Below are 22,712 nucleotides of genomic sequence, written 5' to 3'. Positions count from 1 at the left end.
AATGCTTGACATTGCATTAGCAAACAAAAGTGAAATGCTGCATTTTAGTCTGCTATCTAACAGTAAGTACACCACAAGATAGAAAAAAATACAATACTTAAGGATTGTAATTATAAAGTCATGCAGATATTATGTCTTCAGCATTAACTGTTTTACTTTATTACTAACTTTCCCAAAGGCAAAACGGAGCGGCTTAATCAGATTTAACATTTTAGACAGCTATAAGCAAGATTTTAAAAAAGTAAATATAAAAATACACCACAAAGATACATTGGTCATAGTATGTTACACACAGCAATGATATTTGTGAGATTTTGTAAATTAAGTGATGTAATGTACAAATTAGAGATAAGTAACCTAGACAGGACCTTGAAGAACCAGTATCTCTAAAGTAAAGGAAGCAAGAGGACTGGGACAGTAGCGACATTCCAGAAGAAGATGGATTTGTCAACTATTTTAGTTAGTGTCCCATCAAAAATTCAACATCCATCTTCGTAATGATACAAATGCTCTCAGCAGCTTCTGATGACTGATTGAGTTTTTGTTAACCATCAGAATCGGTGCAAGGATCAATTAGACAAGTGCAAAAAATAATAGCAGAATCAATCATCTTTGCTAGCAAAATCATTTGAACGCTCATTTACCCCGGAAGTTGTGTTTCAGTAGAGCTTAGGCAATTTATCGATTATACCCACTTTACACTACAAACGAGCGATTTAATAACAAAACTAGATCACGCCAACCATAATCACAGTTGTCAAAACTGCAAAAAAAAAAAACATCTCACTGCATAGAGTGCAGGCAGTTTGACAAATATTTAATACAACTCAAAACCACTACTATTAAAATCTAAGTTCAACAAACAAAATTTCATGTTGACCATAGTGAAAATATTTTATTCATTTCATATAGTGACATTTACCTTGCACAACTATAAAACACATTTTTCACAAACAATAAAACACATTTAATAGATTTTGGATAATCAGATCTTTAAACATAAATAATTGTTATATGTATATTCCTATTTTATTAACAAGCAAGAGCACAGAGATCAGTATCAGTAGCTGGAACAGCAGTCTTTAGGAAATTGCAAAGACCTTGTCCTTATCTCAATGTCCATCACCTTCTTGTATATGATCTTGTTAGAAGCGGCATGATCATTGGTATGCTTGTTCTTTAGATACAACTGAAAAATATAAACATTATAATTAGTTCACTGAAGGTTGTGTTCCACTCAAAAGTGAAAACTGACATTTCACTCATCTTTCCAAATGCATAAAAAATTTGATCATTTTTGGAACTCAAATTAAAGTACATTAGAAACCATTTAGTAATGTATGTCAATCTGTAAACAAGTTGACAGAATTGCTATGATAAACAGACAGGTGCTTGGTTTAGATGGATTACTGAGGTAAAAGGATTACACAGACTTTCAAAGGATGGAACAAAACAAGTATGAAAATCTGAAAAAATATGAAAAAAAAAAACAAACAAAAAAAAAAAAAAAAAAAAAAAAAAAACATACCTTCATTTGTGTTACGATGAAAAAGTCTTATAGGTTTGGAATGATATAAGGGCAAGTAAAAGTGTCATTTTCAGAGAAACTATTCCTTTGAGAGCAGGGAAATTGAAATAAAGAAAAGAAACAAAACGAAAGGAAAAAGAAAGAAAGAAAGAAAGAAAGAAAGAAAGAAAGAAAGAAAAAAAGCAAGCCTTTAAAAAAAACTTCTGAAAGACTTGCCTGAAAAAGAGCCACATAGTTAATTCATACACCATACATCTTTAAATCTGCAGCTTCTGTTGTGGTCACAAGATAAATAAAAGTAAACATTGCTCACCTAAAGGAACAAGATCAATGAAATTAGATATACTCACTGTAAATGGACAGATGCAATAAAATGTTGGTAATTTACCTCTACTTTTCCTGTGGACATTTTTCCATCACATTTCCTGCATTAAAACTGTCAGGTCAGAGAATTCTTAAAACTGTCATTACAGATGTGAATAATTCACAGAACTTTAATTTATAGATGGTACAACTTATTTCCTTAGTAATAATGCTTAATATGCGAGGGAGGCAGGTGTAGATGCAATAGAGCTTGACTTTTCAGCAAGTATTATAGTGTGTGAATTGCTGCAAAATTTATAATGTACTGCTTTTAACAGCAGTTGTAGAGGCAGGTGTAGATGCAGCTGAGGTTGTGGCTACAGCAGTTGCTGTTAACAGTGTTGCGGAAACTTTGACCAATTACTGAAGCTCAAACTTCAGAGACCATTCCCTTCTTGCCCTACTTGTCATGAAGTCACTATAGCTGTATATGTTCCCATAACTCCTGAAATATATATATTTTCTTTCAGTAGAAATGGTGTAGTGCTTAGTAATAGCTATATTCAGAGAGGTTATTTTCAAATGTAAATGGTTAGAAGGGTGTAGTTAATAGAAAGGAATTCCTGTTGAACTAAATGTGCTAAGGGAAGATGTTTCTGCAGAAATGGTAGTTTGAGTCATTGTGGTTTTAACAGAAGTTAATCCAGTAGAAGATTCAGGTGAGATTGTTGTACTAGCAGCTGCCACTACTTTCAACAGTAGTTTCTGCAAACGTTGTGCCCAGGGAAGTACCCACGGTAGAACTTTCTACAGAAGTGGTTTCAGGGGTGGTAGTTTCTGCTGAAGTGCTGCCAAGAGTGGTAGTTCCTGCTGAACTTCTTGTAATGATAGTGGATTCTGCAGAAGTGGTAACCATTGTAGTTTCAAAGCTGGTAGTTTCTGCTGAAGTAGTTTCAGCGGTGGTAGTTTCAGGTAGTAGTTTAGAAGTTTCAACAGAAGTGGTGCCCAAAGTAGTACTTCCTACAGAAGTGCTTTCAAGGGTGGTACTTTCTGGAGAAGTGGTTTCCGCTGAAGTGGTAGCAAAGGTAGTAGTTTCTGCAGATGTTGTGCTCAGGGTGCTACTTTCAACAGAAGAAGTTTTAAAGCTGGTAGTTTCTGCTGAAGTGCTGCTAAGGGTAGAAGTTTCAACAGAAGTGGTGCCCAAAGTAGTACTTCCTACAGAAGTGCTTTCAAGGGTGGTACTTTCTGGAGAAGTGATTTCCGCTGAAGTGGTAGCAAAGGTAGTGGTTTCTGCAGATGTTGTGCTCAGGGTAATACTTCAACAGAAGTAGTTTCAAAGCTGGTAGTTTCTGCTGAAGTGCTGCCAAGGGTAGAAGTTTCAACAGAAGTGGTGCCCAAAGTAGTAATTCCTACAGAAGTGCTTTCAAGGGTGGTACTTTCTGCAGAAGTGGTTTCAGCAGTGGTAGTTTCTGTTGAAGTGCTGCCATAAGAAGAAGTTTCAACAGAAGTGATGCCCAAAGTAGTACTTTCAACAGAAGTAGTTTCAAGGGTAGTAGTTTCTGCTAGTGTGGTTTCTGCAGATGTGCTCAGGGTAGTACTTCCTACAGAAGTGGTTATAAGGGCAGTAGTCTCTGCAGAAGTGGTCTCAGCTGTGATAGTTTCTGCTGAAGTACTGCCAAGGGTAGAAATTTCTGACGAAGTGGTACCCATTGTAGTACTTTCAACAGATGTAGTTTCAAGGGTAGTAGTTTCTGCTAAAGTGGTTTCAAGGGTGGTAGTTTCTGCAGAAGTGATTTCAAGGGTGGCAGTTTCTGCTGAGGTGGTCGGAATGGTAGTAGGTTCTGCAGAAGTGATGCCCAGAGTTGTACTTCCTACAGAAGTGGTTTCAAGGGTAGTAGTTTCTGGAGAAGTGGTTTCTGCTGAAGTGGTAGCAAAGGTAGTAGTTTCTGCAGATGTTGTTCTCAGGGTACTACTTTCTACAGAAGTGGCTTTAAGTGTGGCAGTTTCTGCTGAAGTGGTCGGAATGGCAGTAGATTCCGCAGTGCTGGTGCCCAATGTAGTACTTCCTACAGAAGTGGTTTCAAGGGTAGTAGTTTTTGTAGACGTGGTTTGAGCAGTGGTAGTTTCTGCTGAAGTCCTGCCAAGGGTAGAAGTTTCAACAGAAGTGGTAGCCAAAGTAGTACTTCCTGCAGAAGTGCTTTCAAGGGTGGTACTTTCTGGAGAAGTGGTTTCCGCTGAAGTGGTAGCAAAGGTAGTAGTTTCTGCAGAAGTAGTGCTTAGGGTAGTACTTTCAGCAAAAGTGGTTTCAACAGTGGTAGTTTCTGCAGAAGTGGTAGGAAGGGTAGTAGTATCTGCAGATGTTGTGCTCAGGGTAGTACTTTCAACAGAAGTAGGTTCAAGGGTGCTCGTTTCTGCTGAAGTCATACCTAAGGTAGTAGTTTCTGCAGATGTTGTGCTCAGGGCAGTAGTTTCAACAGTAGTAGTTTCTGTAGAAGTAGCTTCAAGGGTGGTAGTTGCTGCAGAAGTTGTAACAAAGGTAGTAGTTTCTGCAGATGTTGTGCTCAGGGTAGTACTGTCAACAGTAGTAGTTTCAACTGTCGTAGTTTCTGCTGAAGTCATAGCTAAAGTAGTAGTTTCTGCAGATGTTGTGCTCGAGGTAGTAGGTTCAACAGTGGTAGTTTCTGCAGAAGTAGTTTCAAGGGTGGTAGTTGCTGCAGAAGTGGTAGGAAGGGTAGTGGTTTCTGCAGATGTCGTGCTCAGGGAAGTACTTTCAACAGAAGTAGTTTTAACAGTGGTAGTTTCTGCAGAAGTGGTTTCTGCTGAAGTTGTAGCAAAGGTAGTAGTTTCTGCAGATGTTGTGCTCAGGGTAGTACTGTCAACAGAAGTAGTTTCAAGGGTCGTAGTTTCTGTAGAAGTGGTTCCTGCTGAAGTGGTAGGAAGGGTAGTAGTATCTGCAGATGTTGTGCTCAGGGAAGTACTTTCAACAGAAGTAGTTTCAACTGTGGTACTTTCTGCAGAAGTGGTTTCTGCTGAAGTTGTAGCAAAGGTAGTAGTATCTGCAGATGTTGTGCTCAGGGTAGTACTGTCAACAGAAGTAGTTTCAAGGGTCGTAGTTTCTGTAGAAGTTGTTCCTGCTGAAGTTGTAGCAAAGGTAGTGGTTTCTGCAGATGTTGTGCTCAGGGTAGTACTTTCAACAGAAGTAGTTTCAAGGGTGGTAGTTTCTGCTAAAGTTGTAGCAAAGGTAGTAGTTTCTGCAGATGTTGTGCTCAGGGTAGTACTTTCAACAGAAGTAGTTTCAACTGTGGTAGTTTCTGCTGAAGTGGTAGGAAGGGTAGTGGTTTCCGCAGATGTTGTGCTCAGGGTAGTACTTTCAACCGTAGTAGTTTTTGCAGAAGTGGTAGGAAGGGTAGTGGTTTCTGCAGATGTTGTGCTCAGGGTAGTACTGTCAACAGTAGTAGTTTCAACTGTCGTAGTTTCTGCTGAAGTCGTAGCAAAGGCAGTCCCAAGGGTTGTTTTAGGAGTTTCTTCAAATTCCCTAAAAGGAACAGTGGGTATGACATCGAAGTCCCAAAGATCAAAATATATCCCAGTCTCTGGATATGTAGGTCTGCTGGATGGAACAGTTCCAAGGGTTGTTTTCGGAGTTTCTTCAAATTCCATAAAAGAAACAGTAGGTATGACATCAAATTCCCAAAGATCAAAATCTGTCCCAAACTCTACACCCGCATCAACAGCAGCAGTTGCAGTTTTGGTGATTCTGCTTGCTTGTGTAGCAGCACTTAAGGTTTCTGCTTTTTGGGATGTACCAAGAGTTATATCAGGTTGCCTGAAGGGAACTGTGTTTGTCCATGTATTAGGGTCTGCATATGTAGGTCTGCTGGATGGTAATGTTCTGAGGGTTGTTTTAGGAGTTTCTTCAAACTCCCCAAAAGGAACAGTGGGTATGACATCAACATCCCAAACACCAAAATCTGTCCCAAATTCTACATCAGCATCAATAGTTGCAGTTTTGGTGATTCTACTGGAATGTGTAGCCGCATCCCATATATCAAAACCTGTCCCAAGCTTTACATCAGCATCACCAGAAGCAAATGGAGTTTTGGTGATTCTGCTTGGTTGTCTTTCTGTGCTTGGTGGTGTTGGAGCTGTACCAAGAGTTAGCTCAAGTTTCTCGTAGGAAACTGTGGGGTTGATATTGTCTCCCCACAAATCAAAGTTACCAAAATCAAAATCTATACCTTCATCTACCATTGCATCAAGTGGAATGTCAAATGGGTCTTGTCTTCGTTTTCTGATGGTCTTTTTAAATGTGTGCTGAACACAGGACACTGTGATTGTCTGTGATTTCCCAGTCACATCAAGATAATCCAGCTGGAGAACATCATCCTTTAGAGGGGTGACAAAAATATACTGCAAAAATCCAAGTAGAGACAACAAAAATGCAAACGGTTTTAAAACTCAAATGGACAGTGAAACAGGGTCATACCTTGATTGCTGAGAGTTTTAATTTGACAAACACAGTATGGTGACTTCTCCAAAGGACTGGACGAGGCAATTGCCTGGACAACCCTTGAGAAAACAGAAGTAGATAAGCAGCATCTTTTACAGGTTGTAAATGTTTTTCAAAACAGTTTTCAGTTTAGAATTGACAGGCAAAAGTTATATACAAATGTAGATTAAATGTTATGTAAGGGTAAATGCATGGCTAGCTGTGCATTTAATGAATTTAATGAACAATGTGGAGGCAAAGAACCACCCGATACAGCCATCTCAGTTTTTGCGAACATCTTTCTGAAATACGTCACTAAAATGAACCCAAACTCAATGAATACTTGACAAGACGTGATAAATATATCTATGGAAAGCTTGAAGTGTCTATTTTTAAATGAAATAAATCTTACCAAAGAGTTCTCTAATAAAGTAACCTGCATGAAACCAACATGATTTACAGTCTTTCCAGCCTGATCTCACAGCAATTTATACAGATTTTATGAGGTGGCTAATTTGTACGAATTCGTATGCATTTTCAGTGAAAAACACATGCATTTTACAAGTTGCACAATATGTATGAATTTGTATGAATGACCTATACCTAACCCCACGCCTAAATCTTCCAGTCACTACAATTGTACAAATTCATACAAGGTTGTACGATTTCACCACCTTGTAATTTATCCTTACTTATATTAGTGTTATTGTGACAAACTTGTACACATTTTACTAGCTCGACTTTCCCCAAACTATTAATCCTTCAGAGTGCAGCCTTTCATTGCATCTAAATGTTTTATGCATGTTTTGAATGTTTTATGCTTTGTTAGTAATGTAACAATTACCAGTTTGACGATAAATCATGATAAAATTCTCCACGGTTAGTAACTTAGTATTACTGTTTCATATTTTAATTATCATTAAAACCGTATTCGATTACCGCGACTTGAACAACTGATGATAAATAAAAACAATACAGCATAAAGCACAGTATTAAGTAACAGTCTCATTTGCGCACGGCAAGCAGAGTAGTTTCGTTTTGTGTGAAAAGACGGCGAATGTTTTAAAAGAGTGCTAAAAACATAGGCGCCAATCCCCACGGAAAGAATTGAGCACCCACGGAAAAACACAAAGTAGTCTCCATTCATTTCAAGCATTAAGAAATGCCTTGCAGCTTTTACGACTTTATTTTCGTTTTCATAGTTCATTTAAAGCCATTTTTGGCATTATTTTAATGGTAAATGTCATTACTGTATGACACGGTGGCAGCACGAACCCTCTCGGCTTGCAGTGGGCTTCTTCTCCCATATGATCAGATATTACGTATGCACCCTCAAACATTGTCCTGTGTACGCACTAATAAGTGCTTATTGTAAACAGGTATTTATTAAATTTTATTTAGTGAAGCGCAACCCTCATAGAAAGAATGCGTGTATTTTTTGGTAACTAATGTATTTGCAGTCCGTACATTTCACTTTGCAATTGGGGGTTGGGCACCCACTGACAGAAACATAAATCGGGAATTATAATGAATATTTGAATAAATTAACTATATGAATCTACCTCTAAGGTTCAGACTTTCTTCAGAAAAGATTCAATGGCATTTTGTTTTCACCTTCGCTCCATGTAATATCTATAGTAGTGTTCTTAATCGCAATATTGCTTTAGTTCACCTTTTCCATAAGCACCATATAGTGTCATACAGTGGATTTACAGAGACTTACATTTACATTCAGCGTGTGTGTAGTTTTGGTCTGGCCAAAAAACGGACCGAATTTACGTGCCCTGCTGTAGCCAAAATTTTGACCAGTTGATGAAAAAAAACAAGCTTAATTCAGACCAGTTATCTAAATTATTTATGGAACAGATAAGATAACAATTTATTAAATCAATTATCATTTTGACTTAAAATTTAAGGCTGAAATGTGAGGTTTTTCTTTTTTTATAAAACTTTTTCCACAGCTTTATTTGATAATTTACAATAGATATTTGAGCATGCCATTAGTTAAACTGCTGCCAGTGATGTTGTAATTTAGATTAATGATTATGCAAACAAAAATCATTTTATTTGTTGTTTGTTAATTTTAAATACAAAACGTGAAGTGATTTATGTGTCAGTACTTTTTGAACATTTCCAGTACATTTTAACAATACCGTGATAATACTGATAACGGTGATCATTTTGGTCACTATAATCGTGATAAGAAATTTTCATACCGTTACATCCCTATGCTCTATATACTATAAATCAATACAATATAAACGTTTATATGAAGACATGAATGAGTGTTTTTAGTGTAACATGCTGAATGTTACGGTCTAAGAATGTTTAGACAAGTGTTCACTGTAAAACACCGTTTGCAAATATCTGCTCAAACGTAGATGTTTATAACATGCTTAATATTTTATTTTCTCAGATATAAAGTGTTTTTGTACTGTATGATAATGCATACAAAATCATGCTCAGTTTTTAATTAGTGTGTGCGCACGTCAATGAAAGCAGTGCATTAATATAAAAAGGTAATTAAATCGATTTGGAAACATCAGTGCATTAAACGTTTTTAATGCATACCTGCGAGTCAATCAGAATCAAGTACTCAGACCATGGTACAAAAACAAATATGTTCATGAATACAGACTAAAATTGTTACACTCCAAATTCATTGGTGTAACAGTTACTCACCCAAAACTTTAACGTTTTTAATCCTCTTGGCTGGCAATTTTACAACCACATAAGTCTTTCCACAGATAACTTCAGGTGATTCTCCTGTAGAAGATACACCACGTGGCAGGAGGGCTGCATGACAGGTCGCAGTGCCAGAGAAATTCCTCATTATAAGTCGGTCAAAGTAAAGAACGCTTACAGAGAAGTACATCTTTCTCCCTTGAGTCTGAGGAATTAAACGGAGAGATTCAGTTTTGTTCTGGGGCAGGTAACACACAAAATGACAATTACACAACTGGATATTGGGAAATTATCCACTGTGCATGATCATGAACAAACACAGAGATCAAGAATCCATTACCTGTGCACAACCATTTAACATTCATCTTTAACTGTCTATTTGAAATGACCATACATGCAAACCAGTTATGTTGGCTAACATCTTTGCATAGGAAAATACAGTAACACTTTGGATGAGGGAACACATTGACTAAGAGTTTTCCCTTAAACTCCCAATTACTGCTTACTGATAGTAAGATAAGGTTGTTGTAAAAGTTATGTTTAGGTATGGAATATAGAATATAGTGGTATATATGGAATACAGAATAAAAACATAGATATGTGCTTTATATGTACTAACAAACAGCCAGTATGCTAATAATATGCATTCTAAATTGTACAGTGACCTTCAACAATAAAGAAAAAATTAGATCCCTCATGACAGGGCCCTATTAATAAATAAACACTATGACAGTATAGGTTTGGTTTTGTTTTTTGAACTTTTTAAAATGTATGGAGTGTTCAATATTATATCATTTTTTCTGCGGTATAAAAACTGGTATTAAAAAATATTTGTATTTGATAACTACTGAAATCAAAGATTGCTACACTTTGTTTTGATTCAGAAAATATTAACTGCGATCAAATTAAAGGGGTCGTAAACTGAGAAAAATTTTCCTTGACATTTTGACAAGTAAGAAGTCATTGTACTATAATAACATCTTGTGAGTTTAGAGCTCAAAACTTCCTTGTTACTTTATTAAAACCAAGTTTAGAAAACAACTCGTTTAAAATATTAAATGATAAATATTTGTAATATGACATCTACAGTACAGCTTAAAAAAAAACATTTTACCCAGTTTTGAGCATAGCAGTCTTTGAAAAGGATCTTTAGCAGCATTGATGGCCCATGTCTTCTTTTGATGCATCTGCACGGTTTTTGTGAGAATGAATCAGCCTGTTCTGTCTCTGCAAGCATAATTTAAAAATTCATTACAACATTAGAACCAACATTACAAACTTTGATCTTAAGTATTTAAAAATCAGACAAAGACTGAATACTTAACTTTAATGAGAGAAATAACTACATTCCTATGAAGCTTTGTCAATGACTATTAAATTAAAAAAAAAAAAAGTAAAATATAAAAGAACTAAAGCTATAAAGACTATATCTTTAGGAACAACTTATTTTGTTCAAGAGTTCTTTTGTTGCAATTTGCTTGCCACAATTCTCTGACTGGAGGAATTTTTTGTACAGCATCTTTTCTTTATAACAGGTTTTCAACAAATGATGCCATTAACCTATTATTTAAAAAATAATTTTAAATAATATCAACAAATGGCACATACCATTGATTAACAACCTCACAGCTTACAACAAGTCTGTCTTTAAAGGTTTATAATGTACCATAAAAAAAAAAAAAAAAAAAAAAAAAAAAAAAAAAAAAAAACAATTTCCCCAAACAATAAAATAACACAATGACTTGAGTTTGTACATCCGGAACCCAACTGTTGCACATTTTTAACACATCTAACTGGAGTTATATAAATTGACTTTGCTCTTGAGCATTCCATTTTGGCTATTTCTAAGGAATAAGAATTCACAAAAATATTAACATATGTACATCTTTAGAGAATTTTTTTTTTGTTCTATAACAACATATTTGACTTTATGCATTAATTATGCCTTGCAATGCACCTTATAAAGTTACACATTTATACATTATACTAAATTCAGAGCTACTCTATGCATTTTAAATTGGCTAAAAACAAAAATATAATGTATTACAACACACATTATGATTAAATATAACATTATACCCTTTAATAACCCTTTATAAAACACTATACATAAAGGCTTTACCAATATTTGTTTTAGGCTATGACAAAAAGATGGCTGCTGTGGTTAAAGTAAAATTTAAAAACGACATTAAAGGCTTTTCAATACTAAAGATTTTCTTTTGCAATAAAGCCTATGATGAATTAAACTCTAGGTGCAGTTTATAGTGCAACCAAAATACCATTGAAAACACTGTGTTATGCAGGAATTTTATAAACAAGCACAAAACACTTCGAGGCTCTCATTTTGAAATGCTTAAAACACAAGCCTGTAAAACGCGCAACAGCGCCGCGTTTTGACAGCGAGCGTGCAGTGCTAGCATTTATTTTATTTCTTCGTAACATTTTAGTTTAATAATCAATAAGGCTGTATCACCATTCCTGCTTTTCTAAATTAAGACCTTTTAAAATGATATAGACTTTTGTCATACGGTTTTAAATATTTAAGACTTTTAATAACCTTACATTTGTTGAAACTAAAAGACAATTTACTTAGTCACACTTAATTTAAAATCCCCTGTTAAATAATTAAATAAATGATAACGATGATGATAACAGCTAGAAAATGCTTGTTTAAATCTCTTGCAGTCATTCTGCAGCAAAATAAAATAAATACATGCATCTTCAAAATATATAGAGTCAATTTCGCTCTACCTGCAAATTTATTATTATTCTTATACTTACAGGTTGAAACAAAAAAAAAAAGAAAACACCACACAGAGAAGCGCACCATACAATATTTTCAGTCTTTGGGGCGTCAACATAGGAACTTAGAATATATATTGCACTTTTTAATATTATATATAACATTATACAATTTATTTTACGGTCTCAAACATTAAGCTTATATAATTTATGAAAGGAAGAAACTTATGGCGTCGCATTACAGCCTACTGTACCTTGTTACTTTATCTGTGGTGACTATTTATTCGTTTCGAATGAATCTCAAATCGATTTTCTTTCCCCTCTTTATAACTTGGAGTAAACATTTGCAAGTACTTACGGATAATCAGGCGTGGATTTGAGTGTCGGGTCATGGCAAACTTGATCCAAAGGACTTCACTGCCACAATAAAACGCTGGCTGATAGACGTCAGACATCACGACTCCATCCAAACTCTGTTGATGTCCTTGATGAACAACAAAAGAGAATTTTATAGGAACATCAGAAAAAGACCATTTTAAGTTGACTAACGTGCTTAAGTATTATAAGCAGCTCAACTTCTTAAGTATTGCCAGGTCACATGTCCTTGGGGAAGTTCCTCAGATTCTTCATTTTGTGTGGGATCCCGTCTATTTTGGCCTGCATTCCCCCATTTTTTATCCCAACCGTGATCCGCACATGCATGGCACTTGAACGTGGATTCGACAATTGAGTTTTCTGTTGGATCACTTGGAGACCTTGTGTTGAGATTTCGTTCACAATCATCTTTACGACCATCGGCGGTTTTCAAATACAACCTCTCCGAGTTTTCGGGAGACTGTTGTGCTTTGAGCGACTCACTTGATAGATTAGTGTCAACTTTTGCATCGTTTTCGTTAAGATGGGCTAATGTCAATATTACAAACTCCCAATTTATCAACAAAGCAATCGTTAACATTTTAAATCTCACGCTCCCCGACATTATAGGAACGTGCCTCACAATGGCATGTCATAAACCCAGATTTTTAAGGGGGGAAAATCAAGCCTTGTAAACATCTAGCAAAAACAAACCAAATCAGCAACGCCAAATTAGCATGGGAGAATGATAGGTCCTATTTATATACTACGCGGAACAATCGGCGATTGCCTTGATGCAATGCATGCCGGTTAGATTTTTTTTAATCCATTATCTATTTTTTTTTTTTTAACTTTTATAATATATTTCCATTATAATAAATTAAATAAACAAACAATGACTTAAATTTACAGTTATATCAGATTATTGTAGACTATGCGTAGTCTATAGGTATGAATATATGGAACTATATATATATATGTTTTTTTTTTTCAGGTTACTTTCTCTATAATGTGGGAGATTTCCGACAGACAGTAAACAACAGCGATATGAACATCTTGTTTTATGTAAAAAATATTAGCATGCTTTTGCAACCCTCGAAATACGCGCAATTTTGTGTAAAATTTAGTGTATTGGGTTAAATATATATAATTCTAGTGGAAAGGCGTATGTTAGCCTACTTAAAGCAACTTGAGAGAGATCAGCGCAAGTTTATTTAAGGTTACATATTACAGAACAACATTTTTACATTTGACTAAACGAAAAAATAAAAAGTGGATTAATGTTTTTTTTAATAACAGCACCGTCACTAATTCGTCGTGGACTTTTGACAGCATCAAAACTTTGATGGAGAAGGTATCAGAGTTCGTCGAGGATGGATATTGAAGGTCAGTCAGACATTACTGTACAATTTCAGTGTTGTTTTCATACATTTTATTGATTGATTTGAATTCATTACCTCAAGTACTGGCACGCAAAAGCCTTCTTCATCACTCTGCAATGTTTTTTTTTTTTTTTTTTTTTTTTTTTTTTTTAAATCTATATATTATTATAGATAATATTCTAGATATTTTTGAAGCAGTAAAGTTTGTAATCGACTAATGCAAGATTACTTGCTGATTCAAAAAAATATTTCCCACATTTTAAAACGCAGCCTTATCTTTCTTTCTTTCTTTCTTTCTTTCCTCTGTTTACGTTTTCACACTGTCTGCAGGTTTTCTTTGGATGTGTAAATATTTTATTGCTAGGAGAATAACACGATATATATAGGCTATATTCAATTATGGTCATTAAAAAAAAGGCGATGATAATACTCTCAGTCAATCATAATTACAAAGTTTATACCGACATGATGATCAGGAAACCGATGCGGAGCATCACCATTGAGTTTATTTTAATGTGATAGCACTGAAACGTTATTAAAACATGAATATAAATGATAAGATATTATTTATCGCAAACTATCTACGGAGTCTAAAGAGGGAAATAATCACTTAAAGTTAAATTTCGTATGTAGCTGATGAAATCCGAACACTAATGTGTAAATAATTTATGTATATGTGTATGCATTTGTTTACATAATTTGCAATCAAGCTCCAATCAATTTGGTCAGTTATGCAAAAAGTTTTTATTTTTTGAAAAACATATTTAAGAAACATAAAATGCTGACCAATCGATCCTAGCAAGACTAAAGAGCCTTCCACTTCATTCCAAAATGTTCAAAATGTAATATCCCAATTTACAATAAAAAAATAGTAAACAAACAAAAAATATAGTACATAATTTAAATTATGTAAAAGTGACATTTGTTGGTTAACAGTGAATTGTTTAATGAACAAGGAAAACCTTAAAAATATCGCCTTCTACATTTTTTGTGCGTTCAGATATAATAATATGCTAAATGAGCTGTATGAAATAAATTATAAATACATACATTTATGTGATATGTGTTTTTCTTTCTGTAAATGAATCGAACACAATAAAACAAATTGTCCTACGGTAGACTTTGAATAGAAAAAAAATGAATAGAATAAAATTTATCTAAAAAAGTTATCTTACTACTATTGATGTCTCATATTTATATATTGCTCATACGTAAAAATTGTAACATTTAATCTTATGCTGGTTTAGCATTGTTTAAGCACTGTAGGGGAAAAATCAGTAAGAATAATAAGAAATTAATGTATTTGTGAGAGATTATTAACAGGTTTCAAAAGAGTTGTTAAGAGATACAAATGAACAGGAAAATAATTTAAGCGAACCAATGAAGAAGAATTCTATTTATACAAGTATAAATATAAATATTGTGCATATATGTTAAACTTTGCTGAGAGCTCTCCTGGTTGTAATGAATAATTAAAAGTAATTAAAATGAGTCGTCACATGTTTTATGATGTATACGTTTTTGTTGACCAAAACAGACATTTTTCTTACCTTTTACAATTTTGCAGTTTTTATTAATTGTCAGGTTCCCATTGTGACAACTTACCCCTATATAATGTCACAAGTTCAGTATTTGAGCAGTTAACTGTATCTTTGTTTTTTGTTTTTTTGGCATACAGAAATTGCCTTAATTAAGTAATTTCATTTTTCCTTATAGTTTGGAAAACTTGTTGATTTCCTGCATGTGTTTGTGCAATAACTTAACCTCTTATTTGGCATTGTATTTTTCCCACACTCACAAATAATTTGGTACTTGACTCATGTCTTTCCAACAGTTATTTGACTGGACGCTCAACCCATTTGTTCAATGTGAGATGTTGTAAATTATCACAGCTCAATGTTGCACCCTTCCAGTGAATGTAACACTTGGCTACAGCAGAAGGTTTTTCTTAGTAAAGTCCTTTGAAAGAAGTCCAATGACCAAGGGTTTGGGTTTATCATATGTGCCTGGTAGAAGTTCCTGACATTTGGGGATTAGAGCAAACTCGGCGCTCTATCCCAACCAAAGCCAACGTTTTATCCGCTGACAGCTGTGTTGATTCTCTCTTGAGACAGACTAAAGTTTTCAGCAGACTACATGCATCCTGACTTCTACAGAGAAAGAATTTGCATCTCGCCTCCTCATGTTGCACTGATAATTTGCTTAATATAAAACAGCTTCAAAGTGGAGGTTGAAGAACAGATTTTAATCAGTTATATATTTTTTTTACAAAAAAAAAGTATTGTTTATGATTCACTGATGAATTCTCACACACGACCTTCAGCTAACCACCGCTGACATGCGTATGAGGCTGCTACTGTACCTAGACCAACAGAAAAGATATGATGTAAATTAAAGTTTGAAATTTGCTAGCAAAACATATTATATTTCAGATCAGGACTTCCCAGCCAGAGGTTTGCAATCATGTAGGAATTCATGAGGTCATGAACTGAAAGAAGGAAATGTATGTAATTAAACTGGGTTTGGCTGACCAAACAAAGTTTGGGAAGCCCTGGTTTAGATAAACTTACCAGATAAGATCACTCAGCCAGCCATGACGTGTTTTATAAAAGCTTGGATAAAGAACATCAAGATTAATTTCAATGAGAAACTTAATGTCATTATTTTTGTCAGTAGAGGGAAGTCTTGAGTAACTGTTCTTACCTTCATAGTTAATACAACCATTTGTATCCTCCTGCCCTGCCAGCAACTGATCCACTTCACCCTCAGACAATCTCTCACCTGGAATTGAGCCAGTGAGCAAAATGAAAATCTCTTTTTATTTGTTTATTTTACAATATTTTTACAAATTTGAAGATCTCGATGTTTTCAAAGGATTAGTTCCAGAATAAAAATTCCCTGATAATTTACTCACCCCATGTCATCCAAGATGTTCATGTCTTTCTTTTTTCAGTCGAAAAGAAATTAAGGTTTTTGAGGAAAACATTCCAGATCCAAACTGCAGTTTCAATGCAGCTTTAAAGGGCTCTAAATGATCCCAGTTGAGGAATAAGGGTCTTATCTAGTAAAACAATCGGTAATTTAAAAAAAAAAAAAAAAATGTTTATACTTCTTAACCACAAATGCTTATCTTGCACTACTTATCTCTGATAAGATGCTTATTTATGCGTCCACAACTTCACACATTACATAGTCAAGTTGGAAAGGTCATGTAGGCACCTTTACAAAAAAAAGGTAAAACAATGATGTTGTTGGGGGGCGAAAAAAATGTTTTTCACTTTACCCTACCTTTTTGAACTGAAGTACACAGCCAAAGAACTAACCATGCATGACCTTTTCAAAATGATTACAGAATGTATGAAGTTGCAAATGTGCATAATAGAGCTAGTGCGAGCTGAGTATTTGTGGTTAAAAAAATATATACATTTTTATTTTTTTAGAAAATGACCAATTGTTTTAGTAGATAAGACCCTTATTCTTCGGCAGGGATCATGTAGAGCCCTTTGAAGCTGCACTGAAACTGTAGTTTGGACACTCAACCCGCTGATCCCCATTGAAGTCCATTATATGGAGAAAAATCCTGGAATTTCTTTTCGACTGAAGAAGGAAAGACATGAACATCTTGGATGACATGGGGATGAATTATCAGGAACTTTGTATTCTGGAAGTGAACTAATCCTTTTAACATTTGACCAGAAACAATGGTCAAACAAACAATATTTTTTGAATTTAGCACATTTTCCCTCCATGATTTCATACCCAAAGTAGCAAGCACATGGCGGAGTTCAGCCCCCATGACTGTTCCATTGCCTTCCTTGTCAAAGACCCGAAGGCCTTCCACGAAATCCTCAAACGTGCCCCTTTCAGTAGACTTTGAAACTTGTTGAAACATAGGCAGGAAAGTCTCAAAGTCGATCAGCTTGGATTCCATCTCTGAATGGCACAATTTAAATACAGCAGTTAGTAAATGTTTGAATCTTTTGACATTTTGAGATAAACATTCTTTAGATGGATATAAGATCTATAAGATCATCTTAAGGGCTCCACAGAAGAAAGTCATACAGGTTTGGAACAATATGAGGATTAGTGTGAACTATCCCTTTAAGCTTTAATAGCACAAATGCAAAAGGTATGTTATATTTAGTTAGTGTCCTTGGTCACCATGAGCATTTTTTTGGTTATACTATATTGTGTTGCGGTGTCCTAATACATTCCTGTGGTTGGAATGACACTTTGACTTAGTGAGCCATTATAATGCGGATTAACTGGATCTCAGTATTCAGAGAATGACTTGCAAATGTCACAGAGAACTAGACTGCTATTGACATCTTGTGACAATCATTTGTGACAATCAACACCTCAGTAATCTCTGACAAATGTGTTAAGTCTTTCCCTCGGTTTGCTCCTGAAGGATCCCATGGGATGCAGGAAAGCAAAAGCATGAGTCATTTTAGACAAGTGGTTCTCAACCATGTAAAATTTTGCATGCCTCCTTTGTTTGACACACCCATTTTACATTTTGGGGTCTCTACTTAAAGTCATTCAGCTGTTCTTTTTTAACTCAGTTGTGAGTCTACCTTCAGGCCTTGGTTTCCCAAGAACATTCAACACTTCAGCATTGGTTGGGTTTTGACCCAAAGCTCGCATCACATCTCCGCACTGAGCTAGTGAAATCTTCGTCTCCCCTGAGGGAGCCTTGGCAAACAGCATGAACGCTTCTTTGAACTCTGTATAAATGCAAAATGACATAAAAAATTAGTTCATTTTTAATTAAGTTGATCAGATGACCTTTTGAGGTTGTTCCTTACCTTCGAGCTGTTGAGTGCTGAGATTACTCTGAAACCAGAACAAGAGTGTTTTTTAGTTTTTTGTGGAAGTTTATTATTTGGAATTTGCACCAATATCAACAACATATAAGTTTAATATAGTCATGAGTAAATTCTAACTCGTGCATGAAATGCATTCTTGCATTTTTTGATCATTCATGATCTTCCACCATGCACAGATGTTAGCGTCATATGTTAAATAACAGTCTGGCAGTTGTTCTGCCATCATTTTTCCTGGCACCATGAATAATCTCCCCTCAAAGTACACAGTCTGTTTATGAGATCATATCATCCATATCCATCTCCCTGGGGAGTCTAACTTAGGAAGTGTATGAATACAGTGGTAAGTGGGACGACCTCATAGCTCAGTAGCAGGTGTGTGTAGATCCATATAAAAATTCTACTGGAATCCAGCCATCAGGCAGTGTATGTTGTACAGTACATGTCCACTTGCACAGCTGCTTAGCAAAATGTGTTTTATCAATAGAAATGATCCGCCAATGAAAACATGGGATTAATTAGATATTTATTAGAGGATCTGTGCTGTGTCTACACCATTCCGGTTACTGACCACCATTCTGTATTGCCTGATATTAAACATTTATGGAACAGTACTGGATTTTTAATTGATTCCACCTTTTTAAAGATCATTTAGCATTAACTCGAAAAGTAATTTAAAGGGATAGTTCACCCAAAAATTATTATTCATCTTCAACGATGTCCTTACTACATTTCTGGACCTTGAACATGGTAGTTGCGTTGATGTCTATGCAGGGTCAGAAAGCTCTCGGATTTCATTTAAAAAAAATTGTGTTTCCAAAAGTAAATGAAGGTCTTACGGGTGTGGAACGACATGAGGATAAGTAATTAATGACAGAATTTTCATTTTTTGGGTAAACTATCCCTTTGTAAAAGCACATGTGTGAGTTCTTATGCTCATTTTTTAAAAAAGTACAACTTTTATCAATCTTGCTGTACATTATAATGTAATATTTATTTTAGTTTTAGTGAAGTCTATTTATTATGAGTGAATTTCATATGAATTTTAGTGCATCCCCTAGTGAAAAATAAATATACTAAAATACATTTATTTAATGCTAAGTATACTACAAATATATATATACATATTATGTACTTAATAAAAATACCCTGCAATTGTAGTTTTAGTATACTAAACTGGTATATTTAAAATATGATAAACCGGAAGAACTAATTTTGTACTCAATGCACTTTAATTGTGTGGAAGTAGTGTTGAAGTCCAACTAAAGATGTACTTAAGTATATTTGACTGTACTAAAGTGGAACTATTGCAAGTATACTTTATGTACACTTTAAATAATATTGTTCTTTAAATGCAAAATATTTAAAGATCATGCAATCCTCATCAATAGTGACATTAAAACATATTTTAGGCTTAATATTAAGAAGTGTGCATTGTGCACAAGTCGTACTTCAAATAAAGTTTAATTACAATTTTCATATCAGTAAGTCAGTAAATACGTTAATAGACTTGAACTATGCTTAGTTTAAGTACTTTTCTATAGGGTCACTATTGTAAATTATTTAAAAAACCTTTCTAAAAACTTTTTATTCCTTGTGCCTCATTTGAACTTTTTTCAAATGATCAACCCACATTTTGCTTACTTTATTTTTTATTAATCTAGATTTAGAATCTATAATTTAGTCTTTTTACTTTAAAAACGTACACATTTAAATATAGATGTCAAACATTATTGTGGGCCCATCAATCCAGGCCATCAGACATAAAATGAAATACCATAACATGACACAAAGACTTACTGCAGCACCCGGATCATATTTAAAAGCTGGATTTGGAGAAGAAGCTGGTTCTGGGGCTGCTGCCACTGGGGCTGGTCCAGGTGCAGGGCTGGCTTTTTCAGGAGCAGCCTTTTCCAGTGCTGCCGCTGTTGGTCCTGCTGCACCAGATGCTGGTTCGTCCTTTGGAGCTGGGGCTGCCTTTCCTTCTTTTTTGGACACTGGCTTTTGTGAAGCCATGGTGGTGAAATCACAACAAGTGAATGGGCAACAAATGAAACCTTGACTCCTGCTGACTGGTACGTTTCAGAGCCCTAAATGTTATATACTCAGCCCTATCTCCCTAAATTTGCTGCACCTCCCCAATATTACTCACATTTCTAAAAAAGGAAAGAACGCTGTGACTCCAGTGGGTCCACTAAACTTCACAGGATACAAATCCCCTCCCCACTTCATAGTGTCATACCTTTTCTGTCTGTTCACACCACCATCAAACACATCTCTCATGTGAATATTTTGTATTAGGCACTATAAATGTGTAGATGGATATGACATTTTGCATTCTGCTACTTGACATCATCCTGACATATAAAGCAGTAAGGATAGGAGCAGCAGGAGTGCTTTTAATAGACACAAATGCTGCAGCTTAACCGTACCCCCAAATAATAACACCTCATTTACACCTGCTCTGATTTTCCAAAACATATGGGCATTTTTGGCCCTGTGAGCTTTTAGGCAATATTTTGCCAGTCTTTTTACTTTACTGTCCAACTTTAAACATACATGCAAGTCATTTTCTTGACATCTCCAACATCTTTGACATTTCCATCACATTTCAAATGATGTATACTGGGGTAAAATTGTTGTTTATAGAGTAAAATTACACCGATTTGTATAAAGTTTGATAGAAATTACATTTAACACAATAAATAATCAAATGATTATGTGTATTTCACTTAAAATGAGTTGTTTTATAATGGCTTGTGGCTTGTATATATAAAGACTAAAAGTCTGACCTTCTGACCTTATATTGACCTTCATGGCCTTTGTAGTTTTTAAACACACCAGTTAAGATTCACACATCAATATGATCGTTTTTTAAATTCTCACTTTCAGGCTTTCATCTCTCTATCTCTGAATGTTGTATGAATATATATTTCTGCTCATGATTGTCTGCTTTTAGTCTGCACCAACCTCAGCTCCTCAGGGGGAAGGACAGGCCTTAAAAATAGATGATCAGCATTGCATGGTCCATCTGCACCATACAGAACAAACATTACTGCTGTCCACATAATAACAGACAAATTAATCAGCTAATTCCCAAATACCGTACTTAAGTATAGTAACAAAGAATTTGTAGTTCATTATGCTTTTGGAAAGAGTTTATAAATGTTCAACGTTTTTGATGGTGTAAAATGTCCAGGCATTTGAAATTTTTGTTACATTGAAAATAAAAGTTACACTGAGTGTTTGAAATTAATTCTGCAAATTCAGGGAAAAAAAAACACAATGATCAGATAAATAAAAGACTTGCTATTTATTTTTTCCAAATATATATATTAAAATAATGGCTAAAACATCAAATGAGTTAATTAAATTAAGTATTAAATCAAAGTGCACAAGTGTTTTGATGAGACAAATGTTGGTGCAAAGACAAAATAAATTAATTTTTAAAGATATAACCTAGTTCTTGTGCATATGCTGTACGTATTAAGTCAAACCAATGTATACTAACAGAAGAAAGTATACAAAGCCATGTTTGATGTACTAGTAACAGCACTGACGTATACTGTGTTTTCTTAAGAAGGCAGTTTCCTGCGGGAGGGGGAAAAGACACTGTTTACAGACAACTGCTACTGAATGACAGTCAAAACAGGCATCATTTATTATGTTAAATCATTGAGAATCTTATCTTCAAATAAATAAATCTTAACTTTTCTTCAAATTACTCAAACTAAGAATGGCAGCCTAACATGACAAATTGACATAACCTCATTTTAAAACCCATTTCATCTTCATCTCCTGTCTACACTACAGATGACAACTTTAAGATAAAAGTACAGATCTACAAGCTTTTGCTTTTTCAATCAGAAGTGCAAAACTGATGACAAACGTCTTACAGTCGGCAAATGTAAAGTAATGCTTACAGTCTTTCAAAAAACAGAATGTATAGATTTTATAAATATTTGTTTTTTAGTTTTAGTGAGTAAAACTCAAATTATACAATCAAGTTAAAATAAATAAAAATGTTGCCTTGGAAACGAGCAGTAAAATGTTTATTATAGGTTTTTTTTTATAGTATTTTATTTGATCCCAGTTAAAGTTTATATTATTTCAAGTAACTTTTTTATTATTATTATTTTAGTTTTATTAAACTACAATAACCCTTTTGAGCATAAGAGACCTCTTTCAAAAACCTTTTAACTTTTAAACAGGTTTTTGAAACACACTGGTCTCTCAGACTTCCCTGTCTAAGATTACAAACATATAGTAGAAATCGATGTGAGACATTTTGTTTGTTTTGTTTTGTTTTTTGCTTTTTCCATTTTTAACAGTTGAAGTCTCTCATAGATGTAATGCATTAGATATTCAAATCACAAATACCTTGAATAATCATTTAGTCTAAT

General features: G+C 34.7%; 2 protein-coding genes across 2 annotated transcripts; both read right to left on the bottom strand.

Moving 5' to 3' along the window:
* Nucleotides 1–1,744: 1,744 nt before the first annotated feature.
* Nucleotides 1,745–12,867, bottom strand: LOC127173834 (mucin-17-like). Its single transcript, XM_051123857.1, has 7 exons — nt 12,324–12,867; nt 12,106–12,231; nt 10,120–10,232; nt 9,003–9,210; nt 6,318–6,400; nt 1,917–6,217; nt 1,745–1,841 (listed from the first exon to the last, which is right to left on the bottom strand). Exons 1-6 carry the CDS (start codon nt 12,724–12,726, stop codon nt 3,137–3,139), a joined length of 4,014 nt encoding a protein of 1,337 aa, XP_050979814.1. The 5' UTR covers nt 12,727–12,867; the 3' UTR covers nt 1,745–1,841; nt 1,917–3,136.
* A 2,846-nt stretch (nt 12,868–15,713) lies between these two features.
* On the bottom strand, nt 15,714–20,407 carry zgc:163073 (uncharacterized protein LOC100037358 homolog). The gene is made up of 7 exons (XM_051123883.1): nt 20,110–20,407; nt 18,292–18,319; nt 18,061–18,210; nt 17,243–17,416; nt 16,187–16,264; nt 16,054–16,095; nt 15,714–15,845 (listed from the first exon to the last, which is right to left on the bottom strand). Exons 1-6 carry the CDS (start codon nt 20,323–20,325, stop codon nt 16,067–16,069), a joined length of 675 nt encoding a protein of 224 aa, XP_050979840.1. The 5' UTR covers nt 20,326–20,407; the 3' UTR covers nt 15,714–15,845; nt 16,054–16,066.
* Nucleotides 20,408–22,712: the final 2,305 nt, after the last annotated feature.

The sequence above is a fragment of the Labeo rohita genome, chromosome 12, assembly GCF_022985175.1.
Source record: "Labeo rohita strain BAU-BD-2019 chromosome 12, IGBB_LRoh.1.0, whole genome shotgun sequence".
NCBI lineage: Eukaryota > Metazoa > Chordata > Actinopteri > Cypriniformes > Cyprinidae > Labeo > Labeo rohita.
The sequence above is the reverse complement of the archived record's forward strand: the minus strand, read 5'-3'. Positions and strand labels throughout refer to the sequence as shown.

Excerpts from the sequence above, each read along its gene's own strand:
- LOC127173834 (XM_051123857.1), bottom strand. The coding sequence starts at position 12,726 with ATGTCGGGGAGCGTGAGATTTAAAATGTTAACGATTGCTTTGTTGATA. Across the intron at positions 6,401-9,002 it reads TAAAAACGTTAAAGTTTTGG|GGTTGTCCAGGCAATTGCCT; the intron begins GTGAGTAACTGT and ends TGTTTTCTCAAG. Across the intron at positions 6,218-6,317 it reads TAAAACTCTCAGCAATCAAG|GATGATGTTCTCCAGCTGGA; the intron begins GTATGACCCTGT and ends ACCCCTCTAAAG.
- zgc:163073 (XM_051123883.1), bottom strand. The coding sequence starts at position 20,325 with ATGGCTTCACAAAAGCCAGTGTCCAAAAAAGAAGGAAAGGCAGCCCCA. Across the intron at positions 17,417-18,060 it reads TGGGAAACCAAGGCCTGAAG|AGATGGAATCCAAGCTGATC; the intron begins GTAGACTCACAA and ends TGTGCCATTCAG. Across the intron at positions 16,265-17,242 it reads CCATGTGCTTGCTACTTTGG|GTGAGAGATTGTCTGAGGGT; the intron begins GTATGAAATCAT and ends GCTCAATTCCAG.